General features: G+C 40.2%; 1 protein-coding gene across 7 annotated transcripts in view; it reads left to right on the top strand.

Annotated features, from left to right (window-relative positions):
• NELL1 (neural EGFL like 1) overlaps positions 1 to 27248 on the top strand; it is a 1034396-nt gene that overhangs the window by 960658 nt on the left and 46490 nt on the right. For 4 of the 7 annotated variants that reach the window (XM_060403968.1, XM_004019441.6, XM_060403967.1 and 1 more), the window contains one exon: positions 2426 to 2566. The exons of the other annotated variants lie outside the window; for them this stretch is intronic. In XM_060403968.1, coding sequence (XP_060259951.1) covers positions 2426 to 2566 — 141 coding nt within the window. The remainder of the gene's footprint in view (positions 1 to 2425; positions 2567 to 27248) is intronic. 7 annotated transcript variants of the gene reach the window in all.

Raw genomic sequence — 27248 nt, 5'->3', positions numbered from 1 at the left:
GCTTATATATTTCCTTTTCTCCTTTTCCTTTTGCTTCTCTTCTTTTTCCAGTTATTTATAAGGCCTGCTCAGACAACAATTTTGCCATTTTGCATTTCTTTTTCTTGGGGATGATCTTGATCACTCCCTCCTGTACAATATCATGAACCTCCGTCCATAGTTTCTCAGGCACTCAGTCTATCAAATCTAATCCCTTGAATCTATTTGTTACTTCCACTGTATAATCATAATGGATTTGATTTAGGTCATATCTGAATGGTCTATTAATTTCCCCTACTTTTTTCAGTTTTAGTCTGAATTTGGCAATAAGGAGTTCATGATCTAAGCCATAGTCAGCTCCTGGTCTTGTTTTTGCTGACTGTATAGAGCTCTCCGTCTTTGGCTGCAAAGAATATAATCAATCTGATTTCAGTATTGACCATCTGGTGATGCCCATCTGTAGGGTTGTCTCTTGTTTTGTGGGAAGGGGGTGTCTGCTATGACCAGTGTGTTCTCTTGGCAAAACTCTGTTCTCCTTTGCCCTGCTTCAGTTTGCACTCCGAGGCCAGACTTGCCTGTTACTCCAGGTATCTCTTGACTTCCTACTTTTGCATTCCAGTCCCATGTAATGAAAAGGACATCTTTTTGGGGGGTTAGTCTAGAAGATCTTGTAGGTTTTCATAGAACTATTCAACTTCAGCTTCTTCAGCGTTACTGATTGGGAGTATAGGCTTTTATTACTATGGCATTGAATGGTTTGCCTTGGAATCAAACAGAGATCATTCTGTTGTTTTTGAGATTACAACCAAGTACTGCATTTTGGACTCTTTTGTTGACTGTGAGGGCAACTCCATTTCTTCTAAGGGATTCTTGCCCACAATAGTAGATATAATGGTCATCTAAATTAAATTCACTCATTCCAATCCATTTTCGTTTACTGATTCCTAAAATGTCAATGTTCACTCTTGCCATCTCCTGTTTGACCACTTCCAATTTACCTTGATTCATGGACCAAACATTCCAATTTCATTTTCAATATTGTTCTTTACAGCATTGGACTTTAATTCCATCACCAGTCCCATCCACAACTGGGTGTTGCTTTTGGTTTGGTTTCGTCCCTTCATTCTTTCTGGAGTCATTTCTCCACTGATCTCCAGTAGCATATAGGGCACCTACTGACCTGGCAAATTGATCTTTCAGTTTCCTATCTTTTGCCTTTTCATACTGTTCATGGGGTTCTCAAGCAAGAATACTGAAGTGGCTTGCCATTCCCTTCTCCAGTGGGCCACATTCTGTCAGAACTCTCCAACATGACCCACCCGTCTTGAGTCGCCCTACATGGCATGGCTCATAGTTTCATTGGGTCAGACAAGGCTGTGGCCCATGTAAATAGTTTGATTAGTTTTCTGTGACTATGGTTTCCATTCTATCATGTGGTTTTCATGTGTTATATATTAGTATGAGTTTAATTTCTTTTTATATAAGACTGCTGTAGTATAGGTATTTCCAGGAGAAATAGGGGAAGATTCCCAGCCAGCAATTGCTATATTCCAAGAAATAGTTATCTGAAGAGGCTGTGTAAGATGAGCTGAGCCTACTATGACAATCAACAGCTCATCTTTCTGTAGGGGTGTCACTTTCCTTCAGCTCAGAGGCAAGTTTTGGGCTAGAGACGCTGAGTCAACCATGCATTTGCTGATTCTATGAAGCCAGATTCTAGAGCAAATAGAGCCTAGAATACTTCCTTTAATGAGGAATGACTGAAGAACGAGTAGCTCTGATTGACTATCATAAATCAAGTCATTTTGTGAATCGGCAGTTGTAGAGATAGAACAATAGTTGCCAAATTGTAATCCCCCAAACCTTAGTTTCATAAGCTGCAATCCAAAGAAAAACCACTCTTCACCCAAGCAAATTTGGGAAACAGTGCATATTATGACTCTCCTCTCCAAGTTACAGGGCATATAAATGTGTTAAATCTATGAGACTGAAATCTAAAAATCATTAGCTTAACACTGTTTAAGATAGAGTTTCCTGGACTTATTTGTTCACAGATATTTTCAAAGAATACCAAGCAATATCTGGAGTTACTGTTTTGGAATCATCAATTCAGAGAAGAATCATATTCTCTGAATTACAAACCTGTGCCAGACATCCTGCATTTAGTTTTTGGTGATTCAGCATGTGCAGTTAGAAATGTCTTCATGACCATCAGCTCTCATCCATTGTTCAATTCATGAGAGAGCATCCAAAATGAGCTTTCATTTTGTTTGAATTCTGGGGAAAAAGATGGGACTTGGTTCTGCCAGTAACTTTCACTTTAGGTGACTCACCAGTTTTAATCAGTATGTTGACATGACTATGTTAGGTGTGTTAGGTGTTTATTAAAAGGCTAGTGTCGAAAGAAATTAATGTCCTGGTGGGCTTGTGTTTTTCTCTGAGGCAGATATTGATGAATGTGCAGAGGGGATCATTGAGTGCCACAGCCATTCCCGCTGCGTTAACCTACCAGGGTGGTACCACTGTGAGTGCAGAAGCGGTTTCCATGACGATGGGACCTATTCACTGTCCGGGGAGTCCTGTGTTGGTAAGCAGCTTTCAGCCATGCCCTCCATCCCTCTGGACCTTTGCAGGAGCGGCAGCCTGCTTTGGTAGTCTATTCAGCTCCCAGTGTTAAAATATGACCCCTCACTGGTTAAAACTCATCAGTTCTCAAATTTGCTCTCTCTATAATCCAAGAATCAGGCCAGGGATTATGTGATGTAGAGTTTTAGAACTATTATTCAAAAACTAGGGCAGTCGGAGGACAAAGCCTGAGTCTGTAGGCTGTGGTATTTAGTTCTTTCTGAAGGAAACCATGATGACTTGCTAGAATTTTTTGCAGTTTGAGATGCAGCTGTGGCAGAAAAGGAAATATTACTGGACATAGAAAGTTCCGTTTAAATCTCAGCTCTTGTGCTACAAATGTCACTGCACCTCTCTGAGCCTTCATTGTGAATATATTAAAATGTGGATAATAATGCACATATTTATATTAGATTTAAATGGGATGCCATATATTTAAAGATTATAAGCTTTGGATTGATGCACAAATATAATAGAGTCAAATTAACCTTATTATTGTTGCTATTACTGCTGCTATCGTCTTTGCAAGGTCTCCTTTAATCTCTTTTCTGCTTATGGTTCTGTTACCTGCTGAACAGAGGAAGTTAACAGATAGAGTTCTTCACCTTTAAGACCTTATACCTTTCATGAAATCCAAACAACTGATCAAGAATGTAATTGTTTCCATGAGAACCTTAACCAATCCAGTTATTTCATGTCATGTGGACTCAGCTGAATTCTTAATGCTGATTTGAGCTGACCCAGAGGGCAAGCATTCTGACCATGGGTTCTCAAAGTTCAGAATGCTGAATTAGAAAGTGGAAATTTGATTTTGAAAATCCATTGTCTCTGCTCACTGCGAGTCTTTTTTTCCCTAAAGGTTGCTGCTAAGAATCAATCAGTGTTTTTACAACTTCTGCCCTGAGATGGGCTCTGAAGCAAAGATGCATTAGGGAACAGTAAGCACATAGCTTGTCCATTGCAGTCTTGGTATTACTGTTGAAAGGCGTGCAGCGTAGTGGTTGCAGGCATAGACCCTTGAGCCAGACTCCCTGCAGTCAGATTCCAGCTCTGCATGACTGCAAGATCTTATCTAAACTGTACCTCAGTTATCTTGTGTGTAAAATGGAAATAGTCATATGTTTCTGCATACTCAGCACTCTATTTCATACTCCATCCCTATTCTTTTTATTGTTAAAACAATGATTTGCAACTTTACGGAGAGCTTTGCATTCATCCTGGGTCTTCATATACTTCCTTTACTCCGTGGCCAGGAACTTCTGTATATATGCAACTCATAGTAGATAGATGTTATGTGAATAGGAATAAATCAAATGGCTATTGTTATTGGAGATAGAAAGATATAATTTTGACATATGTGATATTACATTTGCGGGCTAAAAACAAAACTTTCACTTTTAAAAACTGTATTTGATATCAATAAATGTGGGATGCTCAGCTTTTTGTTCATGAAAGACCATAGCGATCGGCTCATTGATGCAATTGACCACCATGGTGTCACACACTTCTGTACCTTTGCATGCGCCGACCCTCTCTGGGTGGAATGGAGCAGAGCTCTGACTCAGGGATGACCCTCTCTTTTCCTGATCATGCTGATTCGAAAATGAATTTCTGCTCATTTCCCTAACTTCAGCTCAGATTTCACCAGATCGCCGTGAAGCGTTCTTTGACATTTTTATAGGAGTTATCAGTCCTCTCCTCTGCTAACTCTCGAGCTTCTATCCTGGCATATGCTTCTGTAGCTGTTCTGCTGTTCAGTTTATTGTTCTTGCACTAGTCTGTAAACGTAAAGTAAGGTTTATTGTTCTGTCTCTTCAGTGAGACACTTTGGTAATTGGTGTTCAGGAAATGAGAAAATGCAACCATAGTTCATCTGTCCGATAAAGAAATACAGTCATAGAAAGGGTAACACCTTGCTTCTGGCCTCACAGCTTATTTGGTACAAGTAGAGATGCAAGCCTAGGTCAAAGGTGATCCTACATCCCAAATGCCAGGGACAGCCCCACTTTATGCCTATTCTGATGTAATTACCAGTCATGCCCTGTCCCTGTCATAAATGTCCCTGCTAGGATGACAGATGTCGTGGCCACCTCACCTACTGATTTCTCTCTGCCATGCTGAGTGGTGTGCCTGAGGGAGCAGAGCTCTGCCTCCCCAGGGATGCACTTTCTTCATCCGTGAACTGATTCCAGCTCTGCACAGGAAGACATTGGTGAGCTGGAGTCCTTGGCAAAGAACTAGGGTTGTTTTTATTAGTAACATTTTAAAGTTGGATAATCGTTCATCTGAATTCCCTTTCATTTCCTCACTAAAAATAGCTTTGTAAATGAGTCTTACTAAGAACAGGAATCTGACCAGTATTTAGGTTTGTTTTTTTTTCCTCTCGGTAATTGAAAGCACTGTTGGTTCAGAATATTTCTTGGCATAATAGATGTATAGATCTGATCATATCACTTTCTTGTTATATTCTTCTAATGCCTTCCCAGTAAATGTAAAATAAATTTCTAACTCTTCGCATGGTCTTTCCTCCAGGCTTCAGGTGACATTGTCCCTGTCCACTTTTGGGCTTTCTCTTATATGTGTTAGCCTTTCTGATCTTTTCAAGTCTTGCACGTGACAGTGAAATCACCCGGTTTTAGGGCCTTTGCCTTTGCTGGAACACTGTCTGGAGCACTCAATATCTGTTTTCTTGCATGTTTTTAAAATGAAATATAGCTGATTCACAATGTTGTGTTAATTTCACATGTATAGGATGCATTGTGTTAAGTTGCTTCAATCATGCCCGACTCTTTGCAACCCTATGGACTGTAGCCCGCCAGGCTCCTCTGTCCATGGGATGCTCCAGGCAAGAATCCTGGAGTGAGTAGCATGCCCTCCTCCAGGGGATCTTCCCAACCCAGGGATCGAACTCATACCTTGCATTGGCAGACAGGTTCTTTACCACTAGCACCACCTGGGAAGCCTGTGTATAGTGTAGTGATTTTTTTTTTCTTTGCAGATTATATTCCATTACAAGATACTGGAAATAATCTCTGGTGCCATACAACAAATCCTTGTTATCTATTTTATGTATAGTAGTTTGTATCTGTTAATCTCATACTCCTGTTTGTCCCTCCCTCCTTCCACTTCCCTTTTGGTATCCCAAAGTTTGTTTTCCATGTTTGTGAGTCTGTTTTTTAAGTAAGTTCATGTGTATCATTTTTGTTAGATTCTATATGTAATTGATATCAGATATTGTTTTTATTTCTCTGACATATCACTTAATATAATGTTCTCTGCCTCCATCCATGTTGCTGCAAAAGGCAGTCGCTTGTTCCTTTTTATGACTGAGTACTATTCCATTATCTGTATGTGTGTACACACATATATACCACATCTTCTTAAGCTGATCATTTCTTGATGGACACTTGGATTGTTTCCATATCTTACCTTTTGCAAATAAGTGCTACTATGAACATTGAATGCATGTATCTTTTCACATTAAAGTTTTTGTTTTTCCAGATATATACCCAGGAGTGGAGTTGCTAGATGATATGATAGTTCTATTTTCACTTTTCAAAGGAACCTCCATACTGCATTCCACAGCGCATGCCTGCATGCTAAGTCACTTCAGTCATGTCCAACTCTGCGACTTTATGACTGTGGCCCATGAGGCTCCTCTGTCCATGGGGATTCTCTAGGCAAGAACACAGAGGTGGGTTGCCATGCCCTCCTCCAGGGGATCTTCCCAACCCAGAGATCAGACTCATGTCTCTTACATCTTTTGCATTGCCATGAGGGTTCTTAACCACTGAGCCACCAGGGAAGCCCATTCTCCAGTGGCTCCGCCAATTTACATTCCACCAGAAGCGTAGGAAACTCCCCTTTTCTTAACACCTTGTCTGCTGCTGCTGCTAAGTCACTGCAGTCGTGTCCGACTCTGTGCAACCCCAGAGACGGCAGCCCACCAGGTCCCCCGTCCCTGGGATTCTCCAGGCAAGAACACTAGAGTGGGTTGCCATTTCCTTCTCCAATGCATGACAGTGAAAAGTGAAAGTGAAGTCGCTCAGTCGTGTCTGACTCTGTGTGACCCCATGGACAGCAGCCCACCAGGCTCCTCCGTCCATGGGATTTTCCAGGCAAGAGTACTGGAGTGGGGTGCCATTGCCTTCTCTGACACCTTGTCTAGTACTTACTATTTGTAAAGCTCTTTCTTCATTTAGGTCTTAGCTCAAATGCCACTTTTTTGAGGAGACTCTCCCTGGCCATTTTATCTGAAGTAGTTGCTTCATTGTATCACTCTCTTTTATGCCTTTTACAGCATTTTTTTGGTTTTCATATGTATTGTGCATATGCGTATGTGTAACTGTCTCCTGCCACAAATGTACAGATCCTTGGGGGGCAGAAACCTCGTCTGTATTTCATCACTGTACATTCGTTGCTTTATCAGGTACACACAATGTAGGCATTCCATGCATATGTGTCAAATGATTGAAGGAATAGATAGAACTCCATCAGGACAAGTTTATTTTGTATTGGGGCTGACACAACTAGTTGGGTAGACTGCAGTGAGTAACGTAAGATGCTAAACATCACAACATAATGTAAGTCTTTTGTTTCCGAAAAAAAGTATTTTTAAAGGACAACCATTACACCAGTACTGTGTTAAGCCTTCTGGGAATATGGGCTTGAAGAGTTATTGGGGGTTCTTGGGGGATTTATAACTTGAAATATTCTGAATCATAATAACGTATCTTAATAGCACTGAAAATTGGCACATAAAATAAGCTGTAAATAATATCAGCTACTAATGCTTACATTTAAAAGCAATAGTGGCATCTAAGACAGTCTTCTTTTAAGTGTTTTAGGAACATGCACTCAGCTATGCTTTTTCCCCAGATAATAGCAGGAATAGCATATGTTGGAATCTAAAATGTGGCAGTTGTAGGCTTTTAAGGGAGTAGTCACATGTCACTCCATGCCATATTTCTTAGATGAGGATAACACCTGCTGTATTGACTTCATCAGTTACTGTAAACATCTAATGTTAGTAGTGTCATAAAGAACAGCACCCTTGCAAGATTTCCCATTGCCTCTTTCTCCTAAAGTCTACTGATCATACAGTTGAAGAAATGACTAGTTTCGGTATTGTAGAGACAGACAGAATCATCCTTCTTGAGGAGTTTATCAGAGTCTTGTTTGTTTCCCTGTCTTGCTCTCATTTGATTGTTTATAATTCCAGGAGAGATGGACACACAAAGATTTACTAGCTAGTATTTATTGGGACGATCCTCTGGAGAAGGGCATGGTTACCCACTGCAGTATTCTCGTCCAGAGGGTTCCATGGACAGAGGAGCCTGGTGGGCTACAGTCCATGTGGTCGCGAAGAGTTGGACACGACTGAGCGACTAACACTTTCATTTTTTGCATTTATTGAAGATGACAGCACTGCCTTGTTACTGTAGGGTCCAGTGTACTCTGTGTTTGGATGCAGTGGTGGGAGTCTGACTCTCAGTATTAACATAGAAGCTCTGAGCAGTTCCTTTTTATCCAGGCGTAGCTATCTTGGTCATTTGGAAATGAAAATATATATAAATAATGCCATGTATGAAGAGGGATTTTTTAAAATGAGAGTCTAACTCCCTTGGATATTAGTCAGTCTCTATGATTTGCTTCTGCCTTTGAATCTTTACTTTCCTCTGCTCCCTCTCACGCTTAACATGGATTCTCAAGCCTCCTCAAATATTTCTTCCAGTCTTTTCAAACTCTGAAATCTTTGCTCCTTTGCTTATATGCTTTTCCCTGACTGTCTCTCTATCCCACTTTCTGCTTGTCAAAATCCTGATGACGTTTTACCCCCTGAACCAGGGATTCTTAAATTTGCTTCACAGTAGATTCACCTGCATAGCTTTTTAAATATACTTACAATGGGACATCACACAACTAGAGATTCTAATTCAGTTGGTCTGTTACTGGACAGATGGAAGTCATTTTTTTAATGTCTACAAGTGAGTGAAAAAGTTACCTTAAAACTCAACATTCAGAAAACGAAGATCATGGCATCCGGTCCCATCACTTCATGGGGAAGCAATGGAGACAGTAACAAACTTTATTCTTTTGGTCTCCAAAATCACTGCAGATGGTGACTGCAGACATGAGATTTAAAAATGCTTGCTCCTTGGAAGAAAAGCTATGACCCACCTAGACAGCATGCTAAAAAGCAGAGAAGTTACTTTGCCAACAAAGGTCCATCTAGTCAAAGCTATGGTTTTCCCAGTAGTCATGTATGGATATGAGAGTTGGACCACAAAGAAAGTTGAGCACTGAAGAATTGATGCTTTTGAACTGTGGTGTTGAAGAAGACTCTTGAGAGGAGAGAGAAGACTGCAAGGAGGTCAAACCAGTCAGTCCTAAAGGAAATCAGTCCTGAATATTCACTGGAAGGACTGATGCTGAAGTTGAAACACCAATACTTTGGCCACTTGATGCGAAGAACCGACTCATTGGAAAAGACCCTGATGCTGGGAAGGATTGAAGGTGGGAGGAGAAGGGGATGACAGAGGTTGAGATGATTGGATGGCATCACCGACACAATGGACATGAGTTTGAGGAAGCTCTGGGAGTTGGTGATGGACAGGGAGGCCTGGTGTGCTGCAGTCCATGAGGTTACAGAGTCGGACGTGACTGAGTGACTGAAATGAACTGAACAAGTGATTAGAAAGAATTTTAAATTAACAGACACTCTCATAGCTCTCTAATAATAATAAAATTGCCTGCCTCTTATATGTTGTCACAGCCATGTGTTTGCACCTGTTTTATGGAACTTATCAGATTTTGTTGTCTTCATCGATTCTTTATAACCTATAGACATGCAGCTATTCTTTAGGATGTGGTACCTCTTGGCCCCCATTATGGTCTCCTCTACGGGACTTGGTTGCATGAAGTAAGTTCCCAGACTCTGGAGTCTGCTCTCTGGTCACTGTAAACAGCTTGGTGAGGACTTACTTGTCAGAACAGCTGCTGCAATCGGTGTGAACATGCAAAGCAAGATAAACAACCAGAAAATGTTCCACTGGAATCTCTTGAGAAGGGGGTTTCACTTTTTATTGATTGATGTGTCAGAGGTGATTGAAGTGGTCTACAAATGATTTGGGCTCTGCTGTCATTGCCCAGTGCCTAGTTCTCATAGGAGTGGACATAAAAAGAGGCAGAGGCTGGAGATGCCCCCCTATGATGAACCTTACTGAGGCAGGTGGAGGAATATGAAGCCTTAGCGAGTAACGGTGTGATACATACAGGCGAGGCAGGTTTCAAGTACATATGGGTTTGCTTGGATTCAGATTCCAACTAGGCCACTTTCTAGCTGAGTTGCATTCGGCAAACTATTTAACCTCTCTAAACCTTAGTTTCCTCCATATACGATGATTAAATAATATTTCCTCATGGATTTGTTTTTGGTAATACAAGTGCTTCTATATGCAAAAAATCTTAGCAAGTAGCAGATAGTATGAGTCAACATTTAACTGTCCTTCTTGTCTGTCGGATGAAGACAGCAACAGTGATTCTAACAAGAGCTAACATTTATGGAGAGCTTACTTTCTGCCAGGCACCGAGCAATTTACAGAAGTGCCAACTTCATAAATTGATTTGAGGATTAAATAAGTTAACATAAGGGAAAAAACCATTCAGCAGTTGTGGTTTAAGTGCTTAGTAAATGTGAGCCATTATCTTGAACCAAACCCCTATGCTATGTGTCAGGGAACCTCATGCATTATCTAATTTAGTTCTCATAACTACCTTAGGAGGGAAGCCCTTTTACTATTGTCATTTTAAAGGAGAGGAACATAAAATCCCAAGGATTAAGGTAACATCCCAAATTCCAGTCAGTAAGCAGCACACAGAGGCCATAATCCCAGTGCCTTTGATCCCAACCTTCCGCTTTTAATATATTAAAATTGTAAAGCTGTCTGGAAGTGGGGGGACCTGTGATGAGTCCACAGACAGGGGAGATGCTAAGCAGAGCGGTTGGGGGCCAATGAGACAAAGAGAGAAGGAGAATATGAGTGAGACCCGGACAAAGAGTTGCTATGTTCTGTCTGAATCAAGAGATTGGGGGATTGCTTTATCTAAGGACTCCAGGACTGTGTAGTTAGTCCCTCCAGCTAGACCAGGGGCAGGATGTCAAGGTGGCAGGTTCTTGACAATTAATCTGATAGCATCTAAGCCTTGACAGTAGTATCACCTGGCTATCCACTGAGACCATTACCTTCCCTGCATTTCTGATGATATGAATCTGAGTGAGAAAGGAAAGCAAGGGACGGGGAATCAAGAGCATGAGAAATGGTGCCAAGTAGATTTTTAACTAATTATGTTTGATCTTTCACTCATTCATTTATCCCCTGCCTCTTAAAAGTAGTTACTATATACAAAGAATGCACATTCAATAGACTTATTAACAAAGAAATATTTGAAAAATAAAGGAAACATACTAGCCATGAGAGTTAACAAGACATTTATGAATATCCTAACAGGCAGAGCAAAAAGGGAAGAAACATGAGTTTTATGAGTTGTTCTGATCTGAAAGGAGTTGGCATAAAAAGTCTTTTAGGCAAAAATGGCTCAAATGTGCTTTCCCTCTGTTCCAGCGCCAGGTGGTGAAAATATCTCTGTGGACCACAGTATTTCAAGCTAAGAAAATTTAAGAGTCAGAGGCATACATATCCATCTCATAATATTCCTTGGATATTCTCTCTTTGCAAACAATAGTATTTTCATTGTTCACTGTTTCATTCCATGCCAAAGTATTTTCTTGAAATAGGCCCTGTCCCTCAACCATCCTTGATAATATTTAATGATAGATACCTCATTAACTTCAAAATTGACATTTGTAGCCAAAGAACTTAGGATTTGGTTTTCATGCAAGTAATAAATGAATTATTATTTAAGGGACTTCCCAAAGGCAGATACCACCTGGCCCTGTTGCTGTTTTAAATAGCTTTATGCATTTAACTAGCAGTAGTGTGAAGTATGTGGGGCTATTGTTTGAGGACTCAGAGGACCTCAGTTGCATGGCATAAAATTGCCACCTTTGAATGAACAGAGAAACAGGGACAGATACCACCTGGGTCTGGAAATATGGAAAAGGACTGGTATAGTCTGGACACAGAATAGAGAAAGAACGCTTCCCAACTTCAGTGGAGGAGATATTCTGGGTCCCCAGCAAAGGCCTTAGAGTGGGTATTAGCACAGAGCTGCAAATGTTAAATCATGAGAAACATGTCCTCTCAGACCTCTGCAAGTTTTCTGCTTCCCTGCACATTCAGCCGTGCACATATAAGCCTGGAGCTGCTTAACTGCAAGTTAAATTGGGTATATTTGGGGGGCTTCTCAGGGAAGGCAAATGGCCTTCCTCAGTTTTGATGATAAACATTTCAAAAATAAAATTTCATGAAATGATGTCAGAATAATATTCATCTCACTAAACTCAGGTGTGAACCTAAGGTTCATTGGTCACCCTCAGCCTATCTGGGCTGACATACCAGGACTATGCAACGTTATCCACTTCAGTTCTAAAATGAAAGACATTTCAGGGAATTATTCTATCAGACCTCAAACTAACTATAGAGAGTATCCTTTCAGCCACCCCTGGCCCGGATTAGTATCTTTTCAATGACAAACACTTTCCTAATGGAAGTGTGACCAGCCATGGAGCAGATTAAGTAACTTGGAGCCATGCCCTGAAGCTGTGCAGAGTGTATGGAGAGCCAGGAATCTCAATTCTGATCTAAATGGAGATCACCTGGGCAATGATGAAGAGGAAGAAACTAGACAATTATTAAAAAACAACTCTTCACAAGGATTGTGATGCTGTTATACTTATTATATCCACAAAAATAAGCCTGCTGTGGTCTTATTAAGTTAGGTGCTAGGAAGGGTGCAGAGAATTCACCCCTTAGGGACTTTAAAACACCAAGTTGGAGACCAAAATCAACAGACATAAAACAACTAATAGCATCTAATACAGGTTATCATCTTAGGTGTGTGTTAGTAACTCAGTCATGTTCAAATCTTTGCAACCCATGAACTGTAACCTCCAGGCTTCTCTGTCCACGGGATTCTCCAGGCAGGAATCCTGGAGTGGGTCACGGTGCCCCTCTCCATGGGATCTTCCTGACCCAGGGATCAAACCTGGGTCTCTGGCATTGTAGGCAGATTCTTTACCATCTGAGCCACCAGAGAAGCCCTTATAAGTAACTGTGAAATTATATGGTCAAAACTATAAGTTTGTAGGTAATTAGGGAGGAGAGTAATCAGAGAGAAATGGAGAACAGTCAGACCATATTGCATGGGGGTGATTAGACTTGAAGGATGGAAAGTTATGGAGTTTATAGATACAAAAATGAATATTTGTAATAGGGAAGATTATATGATTACTTCATATTCATAACTGATTTTATCCTCAAAACAACCCATCAGGTGGAATTTTGATAATCTCTGCTTGATGGACAAAAACTGAGGTACATAGATGTTTGATAAATTGCCTCTGGTCATCCAGCTATTAACTGGCAGATTTCTTCTTCCAGAAAGTGTTCCTCAATATCCTTACTAAGAACTGTGTACATGTTTAATATTTTTGAAATATTAAACAACAGGAATATTGCTTGCTTTATTGCCCAATAAAGTCTTGCTGCAAAAATGGTACTATAAAAGCCATATTTTTATGTATTGAATGCCAACCGTGTATCATTTCACTTTCAGGAATCCTTTATAGGTAGCAAATGAGGGGAAATAGATCAAGTGGCACAGCCATGTGTGAAAGAGCCCACGTTCTTTTTATTCCCTCAAAGGCCTCTGTCAGTTGTATATTAATTGTAGGTAATTTGTGAAAGGCTTAAATTAAGGTGTCAGTGGTGATCATTATTCAGATAATTGCCTCATTTTCTACTTGACTGTGTGCTAATAGATACACACCTGGTATAAAGCCCATAATTTTTCTTTTTTTTGTTGGAGTATAATTGCTTTACAATGTTGTATTAGTTTCTACTGAACAATGAAGTGAATTGGCTGTATGTAAACACATGTCCCCTTCCTCTTGGGTCTCCCCGCCATGGATAAAGAAGTGTGGAATGTATATATACTATGGACTATTCAGTTCAGTTCAGTCACTCAGTCATGTCCGACTCTTTGTGACCCCATGAGCCGCAGCACACCAGGCCTCGCTGTCCATCACCAGCTCCCGGAGTTCACCCAAACCCATGTCCATCAAGTCAGTGATGCCATCCAACCATCTTATCCTCTGTTGTCCCCTTCTCCTCCTGCCCCCAATCTTTCCCAGCATCAGGGTTTTTTCAAATGAGTCAGCTCTTCGCATCAGGTGGCCAAAGTTACTTAGCCATAAAAAGGAATGAAACTGGGTCATTTGTAGAGATATGGATGTGCATAGAATCTGGCATAGAGATTGAAGCAAATCAGAAAGAGAAAAACAAGTATTGTACGTTAATGTATACATGTGGAATCTAGAGAAATGGTACAGGTGAGTGTAATTTTTAAATTTAGTTTATGTGTGTGTACAGAGAAAATAAGATTACTCCACACCGTTGTATTTTAAGGTTCATCACATATCTGTACAAAAGAGCGAGATCTAGGGTGATGGTCATCAAACAGGTCACCTGAGTGTATCAGTCATCAGTGCATTTCCATGCTGCGAGGTGGAGGCTGTGGAAACTTCCAATATTGCTGCAAGGTATCAGTCAGGTCACAGACAGGCAGAGCCAAAGCTTGAGAGTCAGAAAGGCGGGGATATTGGAAGAGCTGGAGCTGGCTTGCACTCTGCTCAGCTGCGGGGGTCTGGGTGTTCACAGTTTCCTCTTCCCAGTTGTACTAAAAGCACAACCCTGCTTTGCAGGCCTGTATTTTTGACTAGAGCCTGGTTTCTGCCTGGCAAAACAGAACAAGAACAAAGTAATTGTCACTGATTGAAGCTTTTCCTTTTCCCTGCAGTTAACATGAATTGTTCAAACCAGACTGGGGTGATGCTTTCAACAGAGCATTTATCAGAGTCTGGATCTTAGGACACTAATGCTGGGATATTTTTCAGCAGAGGCTTTACTCATAAATATGTTTGGGAAATTCTACACTATATAGAGTCAAGGTGGCTTATGAGCTGCAGGACTTTTCAGAGCCTTTATGTTGAGAGTGTCCAGAATTTATTTGGCTTTAAACCCTTTCCCCTCTTAAGCATCCTGTGGAATTTGGCACTTTGCAGAATATGCTAACTGAAAACTCAAGAATAAACGTAGCCCTGTCTAATGTTTCTAGAAAACCTATTTGTTCAGTATCATTGAATAATGTGCTGTTCAAAATAGGGAGGGTTTTTGTTTTTGTTTTTTTTCTCAGTTCTGCAATGAAATATTTTTGGACATAATTGTTCCTTAAGTACCAGCAATTTTTATATTATTATTCATTTCTATTATTAATTAATTTTTCTATAAGACAATCATTTGAGTTTTTGTCTCTTGCATTCTTTCCCTGTGATTATTAACAATGTATTGAGTAATCTTACGTTTACTATTGTGTATTGAGTAATCTTCTAAAGGCTTATTGGGACATAGCTGTTTTGTCCCAAAGCTAACTTATCCCAGTCCTTATGTTTTTGACACCTTTTTTCTCCTTTGAATAAGTATATTTTATGTCTTCCATGTATTGTAACCTAACTGGTACTTTTTTTTAACGATATTTAGAAGATTGCTTTCTTTTCTACTGTGTTAAATGAAGACTTGGTAGTTCAACGTCTCTGGCTACAGCGACTCAGAAGCAATAATTAGAAGCCAGCTGCCTCTTTAGGCTCTGGAGATATAAAGAAGGATGATACAGGTCTCCAGGGGCACTCCATGACGATTCTGTGTTGTGTGAGTCAACCCAATGGCAGTCTGAGAAAATGAAGCAAGTCGGATGGGAGCTGTGAGGAGGGCTTTCTTGGAGGCAGAGATGGGGTCATGCAGTGACTGTACAAGAGAGTAACAGTTGTGTGATACACAAAGAAAATGACTGATTTTCCCCCTAAAAAAGTGCAATTGTGGGTTTTCTATAAGATCTTCTCCTTCAATGTGAACTTGGCATATTTAGAAAGATCAAGCAACAATAGAAGCATTTTGATTTTTCTGGCACAGGTTCTTGAAGCTAACACCATGCAAAATCCTCTTGATGAGTTTTAAATGACTTTTTTTGGTCCTCCTGAAGAGTTAGTACCAAATGAGTGACAATAGAATGACTAAGGGGGCAAGTATTTCTAAAAATTGTTCCGAACATTACTTCCTGTGAACTCAGGAAGCTGAGTTTCATAGCGCTTAGGGCAGAGGTTCTAGAAGTGTGACACTTAGACCAGCAGTTTCATCAGCATCACCTGGGAAATGAAACTTCTCTACCCGACCCCAGACCTACTGAATAAGCAAACCTGGGAGTGGGCATGGTCATCTATTTTTTAATGCTCCTTCTTTAGTGGATTCTGACATTCACTCAAGTTTGAAACCCAGTTTGTCTTTTATTTCACTGAAAGGCTTCAGAGGGTGTCCATGAATGCCCTGAACCTGCGTGCAATTTTGTGTATATGTGTGTTCATGCCTCTTTTGGAGAAAGCAGAACCGTACTTTTCACTGGGGGTCTCAGAATAACACTGACTCCAACAATGTAAAAACCACACTTGAAACATCAGGATCCAGCCTCAGTGTTCCCAGTCTGACTTTCCACCTGAAGATCTATAATTCAGTCTCCAGGGCTGGGGGGGCGGGGGTCACCTGCCTTCCTTTCTCAGTTTCTGAGCACTGCGTGGAATTGAATTCCATGTAGTTGTCAGCTTCTTTCTTCTTGAAGTGCAGTGTGAGCAATTGTTTCATTACAGAAATGTGTGGTTTGAATGTCTTAGAGCCAAAGACCTTATCTATGCTGCAATGTAGACATCAGCATCTACCACTTCTTTAAAATGAATATTGAATTGTTTTAGTCTGAGGTTATTCATGCTACTGTGAAATATCTACCTGTGGGTTTACGAGCAGAGAATTTTAACTATTGTACCCAAACCCACTAAAGCACTGTCAGCATATGCTTTTTCAAAGAGCATGTATTGAGAGGGTCTGCTCTATGCCAGTCCTCATGTTAAGTCTTAGGCACAGTGTCAGGAATGAGGAGAGAGGAGATGGGCAGGGCAATTAAATACATAAATTTAACAAAATTAAGAAAACAACAAATGCTTTATTTCTTTTAAAAGTCCTCTGTAGGTATGGACACATATCTTCTGTGACATCACTCAGCAATACAGACTAACAGACTGTCTACACACGATGAAGGGGCGCCATCTAGATCGTGGGAATTCATTGACACAGCAGGGAAAAGCACTGGAGGGAGTCTTGCTAAAATTATTTGACCTGAAAGTGACACACATCATGTTTCCTTACAAGCTGTTGGCTGGAAATAGATATACAACCCAGTCTGAATTCATGAGTTTGGGGAAGTATAATCTTCTGTGTGTTCAGAAGTAGTAGTAAACCCTAGATCTCTATCACATTTCCATTCAATAAAAAGATGTTTATCATAGACAGAAAGATAGAGTGACTGAAGGAAAAATGGCCAACTCCTGTTAGGGTTGCAGCATGTAGAGATAGCAGTGTACGTGGGAATTTTCACAGAAAATGTGATCTTTTTCACTGGATCTATAGGATGAGAAGGAAGTTTTCCAGGAAAAGTAAATATTAAGGTAAGTACTCCAGGCAGGGATACTAGTCAGATGGGGAACAGGATCATGGAAGAGATCTAATTCTGTTCAAAAGGATGGTGAGATTTTCAATATGGGTGAAGTCTGTGATATACATATATGGGCATATTACAGGTGAGGAAAGGCAAGAAAGGAGCCCTGGAAACAGGTGGAGACCAGAGTATGAAGGGGATTGTATTGTAAGCTAAGAAGTTGGAAGTTTTGAATTCTATTTCATAAATATTAGTGTCTCTAAGAGTTGTCTCTAAAACACTTACTTTGTGGTGAAAACTCTGATACTTTTTAAGTAGCTCTTCTTAATATAAAATGTAGCTATGTAAATAGCAAATCCCACAGTTTCAAACTCTCTGTCATACATGTATCATTGTGATCATCTGCGCCTGTGCAATTTTGCTCCTCCTGTTCCTTTTGCTCGGAATGTTTTCTGAAAAAGTGAGGCCATCAAAATCAGCTGATTTTTTGATCATGATCATTACCAAGCAGCTCCTGTGTGCTAACATTTGTCCTGTAGTTTTCACAACAACTCTCCAGGTTTGGTATGATGTCTCATTTTATAGAAGGAGAACGTGAAGAACAGAGGTCTGTTCTTTGCCACACAATGAGCAATAATTTCTCAGCTGAGAAATTGATATGACTTATTAAAGCAGTTAGTGTGGGGATTCATATAAATATAGATTCAAATTCAGTTTTCTGCCAATTCCTAGATATATTACCTTAAAGCAACTCAAACTGGGGCATTTTCCTACTAAAGCGCCCTTGAGATAATGAGAGAGTGGTATGATCTAGTAATCTAATTTGTCTTTGAAAAGACCTAGGCGGGGAAAACAGAAACTTGCTAGTGTAATAGTCCAAGCAGTAGCAGTGGAAATGAGTGAATCAGTTACATTAAGGGTGGGCAGTGAGCATTCAATCTACTCCAGTTAGTTCCAATGTTTTTTAAAGATGGATCTTGCCTTTGTTATTTTAGTATTACCTTTTACATGTAGTGTGCGCATGCTCAGTCACTAAGTCATGTACAACTCTTACAACCCTTTGGATGATAGCTCCCCAGGCTCCTCTGTCCATGAGATTTTCCAGCTAAGAATACTGGAGTGGGTTGCCATTTCCTTCTCCCTACCCATGGATCATACCCATGTCTCCTGCATTGGCAGGCGGATTCTTTAGCACTAAGCTACCTGGGAAGCCTTTACATATAATGAGCACCAGTTGATATTTGGAGGGTTTATGTTTTGGCTGCTATGCTGGAGATTTACCATTAGGTCTTTGCCGAAAGCTCTTTCTCTGTGGACTTGGGAGCCCTTGTGTGAGAATGAGGGATAAACCTGACTTGAAGTCAAGATGCCTCTATGTGTGTCCAAACTCAGAAATTCACTAGCTCTAAGCTCTAGCCATGTTCCTATATTTCTTATAGTGAGATACAGATATTGCTGAAAGAGTACACAAAGCTAGAAGAAGAATCTTACTTCACCCATGGTTTGAAGGCAAAATGATTTTTTCTGTCATAACAGTTCAGTTCAGTCGCTCAGTCGTGTCCAACTCTTTGTGACCCCATGAATCACAGCACTCCAGGCCTCCTTGTCCATCACCAACTCCTGGAGTTCACTCACTCATGTCCATAGAGTCGGTGGTGCCATCCAGCCATCTCATCCTCTGTCATCCCCTTCTCCTCCTGACATAACAGTCCTGACTAAATGGCTGGGTTGAAAAAATAGGAAAAAAAAAAAAAGTTTTTAAAACAAAACATGAAGCCTCAAATACATTTCAGACCCATATTTTCCCCTTTATGTATGGCCAAGATTTAGAGAAGTGAATGTTCATTCTTTCCTATCATGGATATAAACTTGGTAGAAACATTTAGGAAGCAATAGTCATTTGACCCTCTGCTATGGACTTCCCTGATGGCTCAGACAGTAAAGCGGCTGCCTACAATGCAGGAGACCCGGTTCCAATCCCTGGGTGGGGAAGATCCCCTGGGAAAGGAAATGGCAACCCACTCCAGTATTCTTGCCTGGAAAATCCCATGGACGGAGGAGCCTGGTGGGCTACAGTCCATGGGGTCGTAAAGAGTCAGACACGACTGAGCGACTTCACTTTGGTTCTTTTGATGCAAAGTGATGGTAGTGCTAAATTTTTTGAAAGGACAAAATAGATCCTGATTTGAAAGGATTCTGAAAAATCTAAGGAGTAAAGGTGTAAGAATATGATAAATTATTGTTATTGTACATAATAAAGGGCTTCCCTGGTGGCCCAATGGTAAAGAATCTACCTGCCAATGCAGGAGATGTAGGTTCAATCCTTGGGTTGAAAAGATCCCCTGGAGGAGATGGCAACCCACTCCGGTAGTCTTGCCTAGGAAATTCCATGAACAGAGGGGCCAGTTAGGGTACAGTCCATGGGGGCATAAAAGAGTTGGATATGACTTAGCGACTCAACAATGACATATAATAAAGTATTGTCATTATACATAATAAAAAGATAGAAATCTGTTTCACAAGACATGTTAATCATGACAATAAAATGAGTCATGGTTGAAATACCAAAGCATCTGCAGGTTCCTAAAAAAGATACTTGTAAAGAATTATTCACTGTTTGACTGCTCCATTAAAATATAACCTTCCCACAAGCAGGAATTTTGCCTGTTTTGTTTGCAGTAGTATTCCCAATACCTAGAATAGTGTACAGCATATCATAGGTACTCAATAAATATTTGTTGAATAAGTGAATTAATAAAAGGACTCTCCGGGAAACCATGTCTATTATTAATGAGGACATTGACCCCTACCTAACTGCTGCTTACTCTGAGGAGCTGAGCTGGACCACAAATGAACTGGAAGAATTCCTTTTGTTTATACTCGAGCAGCCTGAGTCATGTCAAAGATAAATAAAATCAGACTCGAGTTAAAGCAGCAAGGACAGATTTTAATCAGTAATAAACTACAGCAGTAGAGAAGAGGGTCCACCATGAATTGAACTCAACTTTGATTTGTGCAGAGGGGACTGAGCATTCTAAAAGGAAAATGAGCAAGTCTGAAGAAGAAAAGTAGGGGCTTGAGGAGAATCAGGAAAGTAGAAGTTTATAAAAAGCAGAAAGGGGGTGTTGGTCCATGCGAATCCCATCTGGGTCTGTTCGCCAGCTCTTACTGCAGTTAGGTCTCTATTCACCTACAGAGACTAGGAGGGGAGATGGGGCCTATCTTCATGCAGATGTTGGCTGGGACAAATGGAAAATTCTTTTGGCAGTCTTGTGCTTCCCCATGAGGGAACTTAAAGGGGCTAGAGTCCTTACTTTAGGGATGCTACCTCGAGCTGTTAGAATCTATGCTAGAGTTTATTAATTTTTTTTTTAACATGGCAGGACAAAATTATGTGTGCTAAGAGTCTGCAGTTTATAGGCCCAGGTTGAGGCCTAGTCAAGAAAAGGGATCTAGTCAGAGGAGCCTGACTAAAGTTCGCTCAAGGAGAGATTCTGTGTGGCTTCCTTTGCTTTTTCTCTGGAAACTATTGTGGTCTTTGTGCAGGTTGGAAAAGAATTTTCAGATACCAGGCAGATAGAGAGGAGAATAAAGTTTATTAGAGTGGGAGACATTGTGAAAACAGTGGGCTGGCTCAAGGGAGAGGTGACCCCTTTTGCAGGCTAGTAGCCAATTTTTATAGCCTCAAGACAGAAAATTCCTCCTGGAAGTGTACCATTAGGTAACTGGTTAGGTGGGTATTTTACCTAATGCGGGGTCAAGGAACGGGCTGGTTTAGATCCAGAGGTTTGTGGCAAAAGTTGCCATGGGGCTTGGTCAGTTAGCTCCAGATATTTTTATCCAGTGACCTTGTTATAAGGCTCCACAGAAACCAACTTAGTTTTGGCTTTTATGGTTTTGCCTCCTGTAAGGTTAAAAAAAAAAAAAAGAAAGAAAAACACAGAACAACAAATTCAAAATAAACAGAACTTGCCTCTCACAAGTCTAGGGCAGGGTGGGTTCAAGCTGCCTACTCTTTGCTTTATTTTTCCTTTGACTCTCCCAAAAGCCCTCTAGGTCTTTCCAGAGAATATCCCTTCAAAACAGGAAGCCCAATCTATTTTTACCAATAAGAAATATGAAGAGAGAAAGAAGATGCAAGAGAAGGACTCATCCAAGAAAAGACACCGTGACATCACATTAAGATTTATTTATAGTGTGTTAGTCTTCTCCGTGGATATTGCGCTTCTTGGCATGGTGGCCCAGGTTGTTGTCCTAGGTCAATGTTGTAACTCTGCCTTCACTGGAACAAAGCTTTTAGAAAAGCTGTGACCCTGCCCTGGAAGTCATGCATGCATACTCAGTTGTGTCCCACTTTTTGTGACACCATGGACTGTAGCCTGCCAGGCTCCTGTGTCCATGGGATTTTCCAGGCAAGAATACTGGCGTGGGTTGCTATTTCCCTCTCCAGGGGATCTTCCTGACCCAGGGATTGAAGCCATGTCTCTTACATCTCCTGCTACCGCTGAGCCACCAGGGAAGACTTCCTAGAAGGCAGTGTCTATAATAATGAGAGAGGTGAAAGGCGAAGAGACATGGATGGTCTTTGAATTCTTAGGGGCCATAGCCTGAGTCTCTTATTTAGATGAGACCTTATTTAGTGAGAACTGTACTATTGACAATGGGTTTTGGCCATTGATTTCTTTGTAAGTTGCAGGATGCTTCTGATGGTAAATGAAATTACTTTGTAACCTCTCGGTGGCTAAAGCTTTTTCTTGGCATAGAAGAGATAAGAAATTATTTCTCATCTGTCAGCTTTCTTGAGAGAATTATTTGTTGAAGTAGAGAGTTAGTTTTGTTTTCCACCCTGGCTGGATTCCCCATGCATATTTGTCACTAAGGGTAACATTGCCAAGGCTTCAATGAAACAGGAAAACCATGCTGTTCCCTTCATTATTTTTCTCTTCAGCACCTGCTTGCAAATGTTCATTAAGAGAGGCAAGGGATATTTCAATAAACAGTAAATGTCCAAGAAAATGATTTAATTCTAAGAAATCCCTTTTTTAAAAGCCTGAAACTGGGTTCTTCCATTCATTTCATCCTGTTCTCCGTCACCAGTCATATTCTAACACTGGAGTTACAAGCTCAGTCCTATGAAGGTGCAAAGTAATCATATAAAGATGAAAATGGATAAGAACATAGAAAGTATTTTACACAAATCCTATACTTTATTTAAAGAGAAAACTGAGGCCCCCAAAGGACAAGGGTTGTTTGATCAGATTCAAATGTAACACCTATGTATGTACATTTAAGTAGAGGAAAGACAGTCTAAAAGGTGCTATGGAAAACACAAAGATAAGTAAGACCAGAATATTACTTCTGAATGTATAAGGAAGATAGAAAAGTATGTTCCCAGCTAATCATACAAGGTAACATCAAGGACACACAGGTAACATAAAAGTAAAGGTCATGCAGTTTATTCTTTTCAGTGGAGAGTGAAATTTTGTTAAGGAGATTAAGCTGCACAATGAATATAACAATAGAATGTATACAGACCAGTGTTAGGCATTTCAGTAATCTGTAAAAACATCACTGTTCTACTGCTGGCATCAAATGAAGCTCTAGTGCAACCCTCCCTCCCACCTAGTAGCAGATGTGTGAAAACATATAAATCTAGGGTTGTCGGCATCAATACTGTAGCCTCTCTATGCCATAAAATTCTCTTTGGTTAGTGTATTTCAATATTTATAGATTTTTTATTTATTCTCTCCTCTGGTCAGAATTGTATTGATTTTAAACAGATGTAATCACTAGTTAAAGAAGCATGACTTGTTCATGGCAGAAAGCAGGCTACTTTGGTTAATTTAGAAGGTTACTCTGCTTGTATTCTACTCTTGTTTCCCTACCTAGAAGGAACTGTTTTCTTCATCTGCAGTAAAACACCCAAATTTGTACACTCTGTGAAAAAAAAAAAATGTAGTCAGTGACCATGGGAAGTTTAGAGAGTGTCAGAAAACTATATTCTTTTGATATTAGTCACATAATGCAACACATTTTTTATTAGGGCTCAGAAAGAACTTGGAGTGTTAGCATTTCTGGGTTTGGATGGCCAAAGTACTGATCAAATCCATGAGAATTTATGTGAGAGTTCAGAATTCAAGTAGAAATCCCTCAGTAAACAGATGAAGTTGTGAGCTGGCTGTATAGTAAGAGCTCAGGTTTATTAGGCTAGTGGAATCCATGAGATAAACTCCAGAAGAGAAAAAAAAAATAACACAAACAAGAACAACAATAGCAGCTAGTCATTTCTGAACAATTACTAAATGGTAAGCATTGTATTACGTTCTTACTCAAATTACCAGTTATCCCAGGGTGTATTTTTCTACCCACATTTTTCAAATGATGAGACCAAGGCTCAGAGATGGTGGGTAAATTTTCCAGGTGTTGGGTAAATAAATTGTAGGGATTGGAGTGGGGTGCAGTTGGCTTATGTGTCCCCATTTGCCTAGAACTTTCCCAGTTTTATCACCAAAAGTCACCTATCTCAGAGACACCATCCACCCCCAGGCCCAGGCAAACTGGGGACTATAGATCATGTTAACTTGCACCCACTGATGCTGAATTTCAAAGCTTAAGCTTTCAATTGGTATCTTATACTGCTTCCACTGAGGAGAAAGAGAACCAATGACCAGAGATGGAACTTTGGAAAATGGTAATAACTTTAAAACTGGGAAAAGACTATAAGGTTTATACTTACAGACCTGTGTCTGTATCCTTTGCCCATTTTATCCCCAGTCTCTAATTCTATGTCTAGGACAGAGAAGATGCTCAACGAGTATGTGGAATTAGCTGAATGATTAATGACTGATTATTAGTGATTGGATGAATGAAGAGGTAAGAGGATGAATAAGGCAACATCATACCCCACAAGGATCAGGAGAGAGCTCAAATTAAATAAATAAATAAATAAATAAATCCCCACTAATCTCTTTCTTTTAAAAATAAAATAAAATAATCAATAACAATATTTAAATAAAGAGCAATGCTTTTGCAAACTAATGGTCATGGGAACCTTCAGGTTTAGGCTTTGAAGAGGTTCACATGGAAGCTTGCTGCTGGTTGTAAACACCAGCAATAAGACCTGGATTTAAAAGAGTGATTCATTCCAAGGTGTTCTTTGCTTCTCCTCATAGAGTCAGCTCAGTTAAAGGAAAAGAGGGAGACTCATTAGAGAACAAAGCAGCTACACAGTGAGCAATAAGAAATACCACAGTGACAGCTTTTTCTTTCCCTATCTCGAGAAAGGGTAGAGGCTGGAACTAAAAAGATTGAAGAGTTAACGCTGGAGGGACATTGGAACGTCTTCTTAAGAGACACATGATAGCATCTCAAATAGGCAAAATTGTAGCTCACTGATTTCCTCTTTCTGTCGTTACATTTCAGGCTGAACACCTCATGTTTCGTTCCATTGAGATGAGTTTGAGCCCATTGCTATGCTGGTGTATCTCTTCTGATGTGTCCCGAGTATGTCAGCCCCACTCTTAATAGTCTGAGCTCTCTGGGGAACATGTTATCAGAGTATGATGTGACTGGCACACACCAAACATGGCTGTCGCTTCTCTTGTCTGGGCCTGAAACTTCCTATGCTTAAATCTCATTAGCCTTATATTTTGCAGTCCATCTCAGGCCTCAGATTTCCTCAGTTTTCTTTCCTTATTTTGCTGATGCACAGTGTTGACATTTTCCCCTGTAGCTTTCTCTCTGCCACTGCAAGAGAAGCAATGCTGCTCTAGCTATGGGAGAGGCTTCTGCTCTCTGTTTTGTCTATCACTAATAAACCCTCAAGCTCTGTTCTCATTTCCAAACTACTAATGTCTGGTAATGATTTCCAAGTCAGAACACACACAGCTGGATATTCAAACCCCAGGTTGAATTTTGTTTTCTGACACATCACCTGTTTGGAGTTTGAAAGTAAGTCAAAACGTGTTGCAGAAGTTATTCAAGGAAGAAGATGGGGTAATGACAAAGGTCATTCCTCTGACTTAATGCAACCAAACCATTGGAAAAAATATTTCCCTTAATCTCTGAAATCAACTTGTAGAAGTTTCAGCTCCTGAGGCAGGTACCATTACAGTTCTACGGTTCTTATCCTATTAAAACTTCCAAAGAGCCTTTTTTTTTTTTTTTTGGAAAGCTAGGAAAATCGTTTGGGGCTAGGTTAGGATTGGTTTGATTGCTACTGATATAAACATCTCTGAATAGTTTTGGTTTTTTTTTTTTCCAAGTGCAAGTAACATAAGAACTTCAAATTAAAGAAAAAAGCAGACTGTCTAGGCACAACTAGATTTTTTAAAATTTAAATTTATTTATTTAAATTGGAGGCTAATTACTTTACAATATTGTATTGGTTTTGCCATACATCAGCGTGAATCCTCCACAGGTGTACATGTGTTCCCCATCTTGAACCCCCCTCCCACCTCCCTCCCCATACCGCCCCTCTGGGTCGTCCCAGTGCACCAGCCCCAAGCATCCAGTATCATGCATCAAACCTGGACTGGCGATTTGTTCCATATATGATATTATACATGTTTCAATGCCTTTCTCCCAAATCATCCCTCCCTCTCCCACAGAGTCCAAAAGACTGTCCTATACATCTGTGTCTCTTTTGCTGTCTTGCATACAGGGTTATTGTTTCCATCTTTCTAAATTCCATATATATGGGTTAGTATACTGTATTGGTGTTTTTCTTTCTGGCTTACTTCACTCTGCATAATAGGCTCCAGTTTCATCCATCTCATTAGAACTCGTTCAAATGTATTCTTTTTAATGGCTGAGTAATACTCCATTGTGTGTATGTACCACAGCTTTCTTATCCATTTATCGCTGATAGGCATCTAGGTTGCTTCCATGTCCTGGATATTATAAACAGTGCTGTGATGAACATTGGGGTACATGTGTCTCTTTCAGTTCTGGTTTCCTCATTGTGTATGCCCAGCAGTGGGATTGCTGGGTCATAAGGCAGTTCTATTTCCAGTTTTTTTAAGGAATCTCCACACTGTTCTCCATAGTGGCTGTACACAACTAGATTTTTTACAGCAAAATTGAGTACAATAATAACAACTTTCAGAAATTTTGAAACTGTCAATGCAGGAAAATTAGTTCTAATGTAAGCTTAGCCATGGGATTTTATTAAAAATGTTCTCATATTAGCATTCAGTTCAGTTCAGTTCAGTCGCTCAGTCATGTCCTACTCTTTGCAACCCCATGAACTGCAGCACGCCAGGCCTCCCTGTCCATCACCAACTCCCAGAGTCCACCCAAACCCATGTTCATTGAGTCAGTGATGCCACCCAACCATTTCAATCTCTGTTTTCCCCTTCTCCTTTTGCCTTCAATCTTTCCCAGCATCAGGGTCTTTTCAAATGAGTCTGCTCTTTGCATCAGGTGGCCAAAGTATTGGAGTTTCATCATGGAGCATTTTAAATAATGAATTTACAGGGAGAAACAAAAGGAAATCACAGGCAGACATTACTTAGTATAAGAAAAAGAAAACAAGTACATTTTAATGATTATAGATCTGTGTATGGAATGTTTTGCCTGATTTTTGGTTTATTGCCTCTTTGTCATGGGAGGCCCGTCTGATGATTTGGGTAAGTATCATGGGTGACTGTCTTTGTGTTTGCTCAGCAGAGAACAACAGTTGCAATATGTAAATAGGGTGCCTCTTTCCTTTGGCTGCCTTGGGATATGGATAATAGATTAAGTTGGCTTTGTGCAGAGCAAACAGGTCTGTATTACCAAGAATATGAATAATGTCAGTTTCTATAATTGCTAACATCTGGCTTTCCATAAATCTGTTAAATTGCATGGAAGCAGAATTAGATTTCTGTGTCATAAGTAAAGCAATTACATGGAACTCTGTAGGCAATATGGTCCTGTATTCAACT

Source organism: Ovis aries, chromosome 21 (assembly GCF_016772045.2).
Source record: "Ovis aries strain OAR_USU_Benz2616 breed Rambouillet chromosome 21, ARS-UI_Ramb_v3.0, whole genome shotgun sequence".
Taxonomy (NCBI): domain Eukaryota; kingdom Metazoa; phylum Chordata; class Mammalia; order Artiodactyla; family Bovidae; genus Ovis; species Ovis aries.
This window is presented reverse-complemented; position numbering and strand designations above follow the sequence as displayed.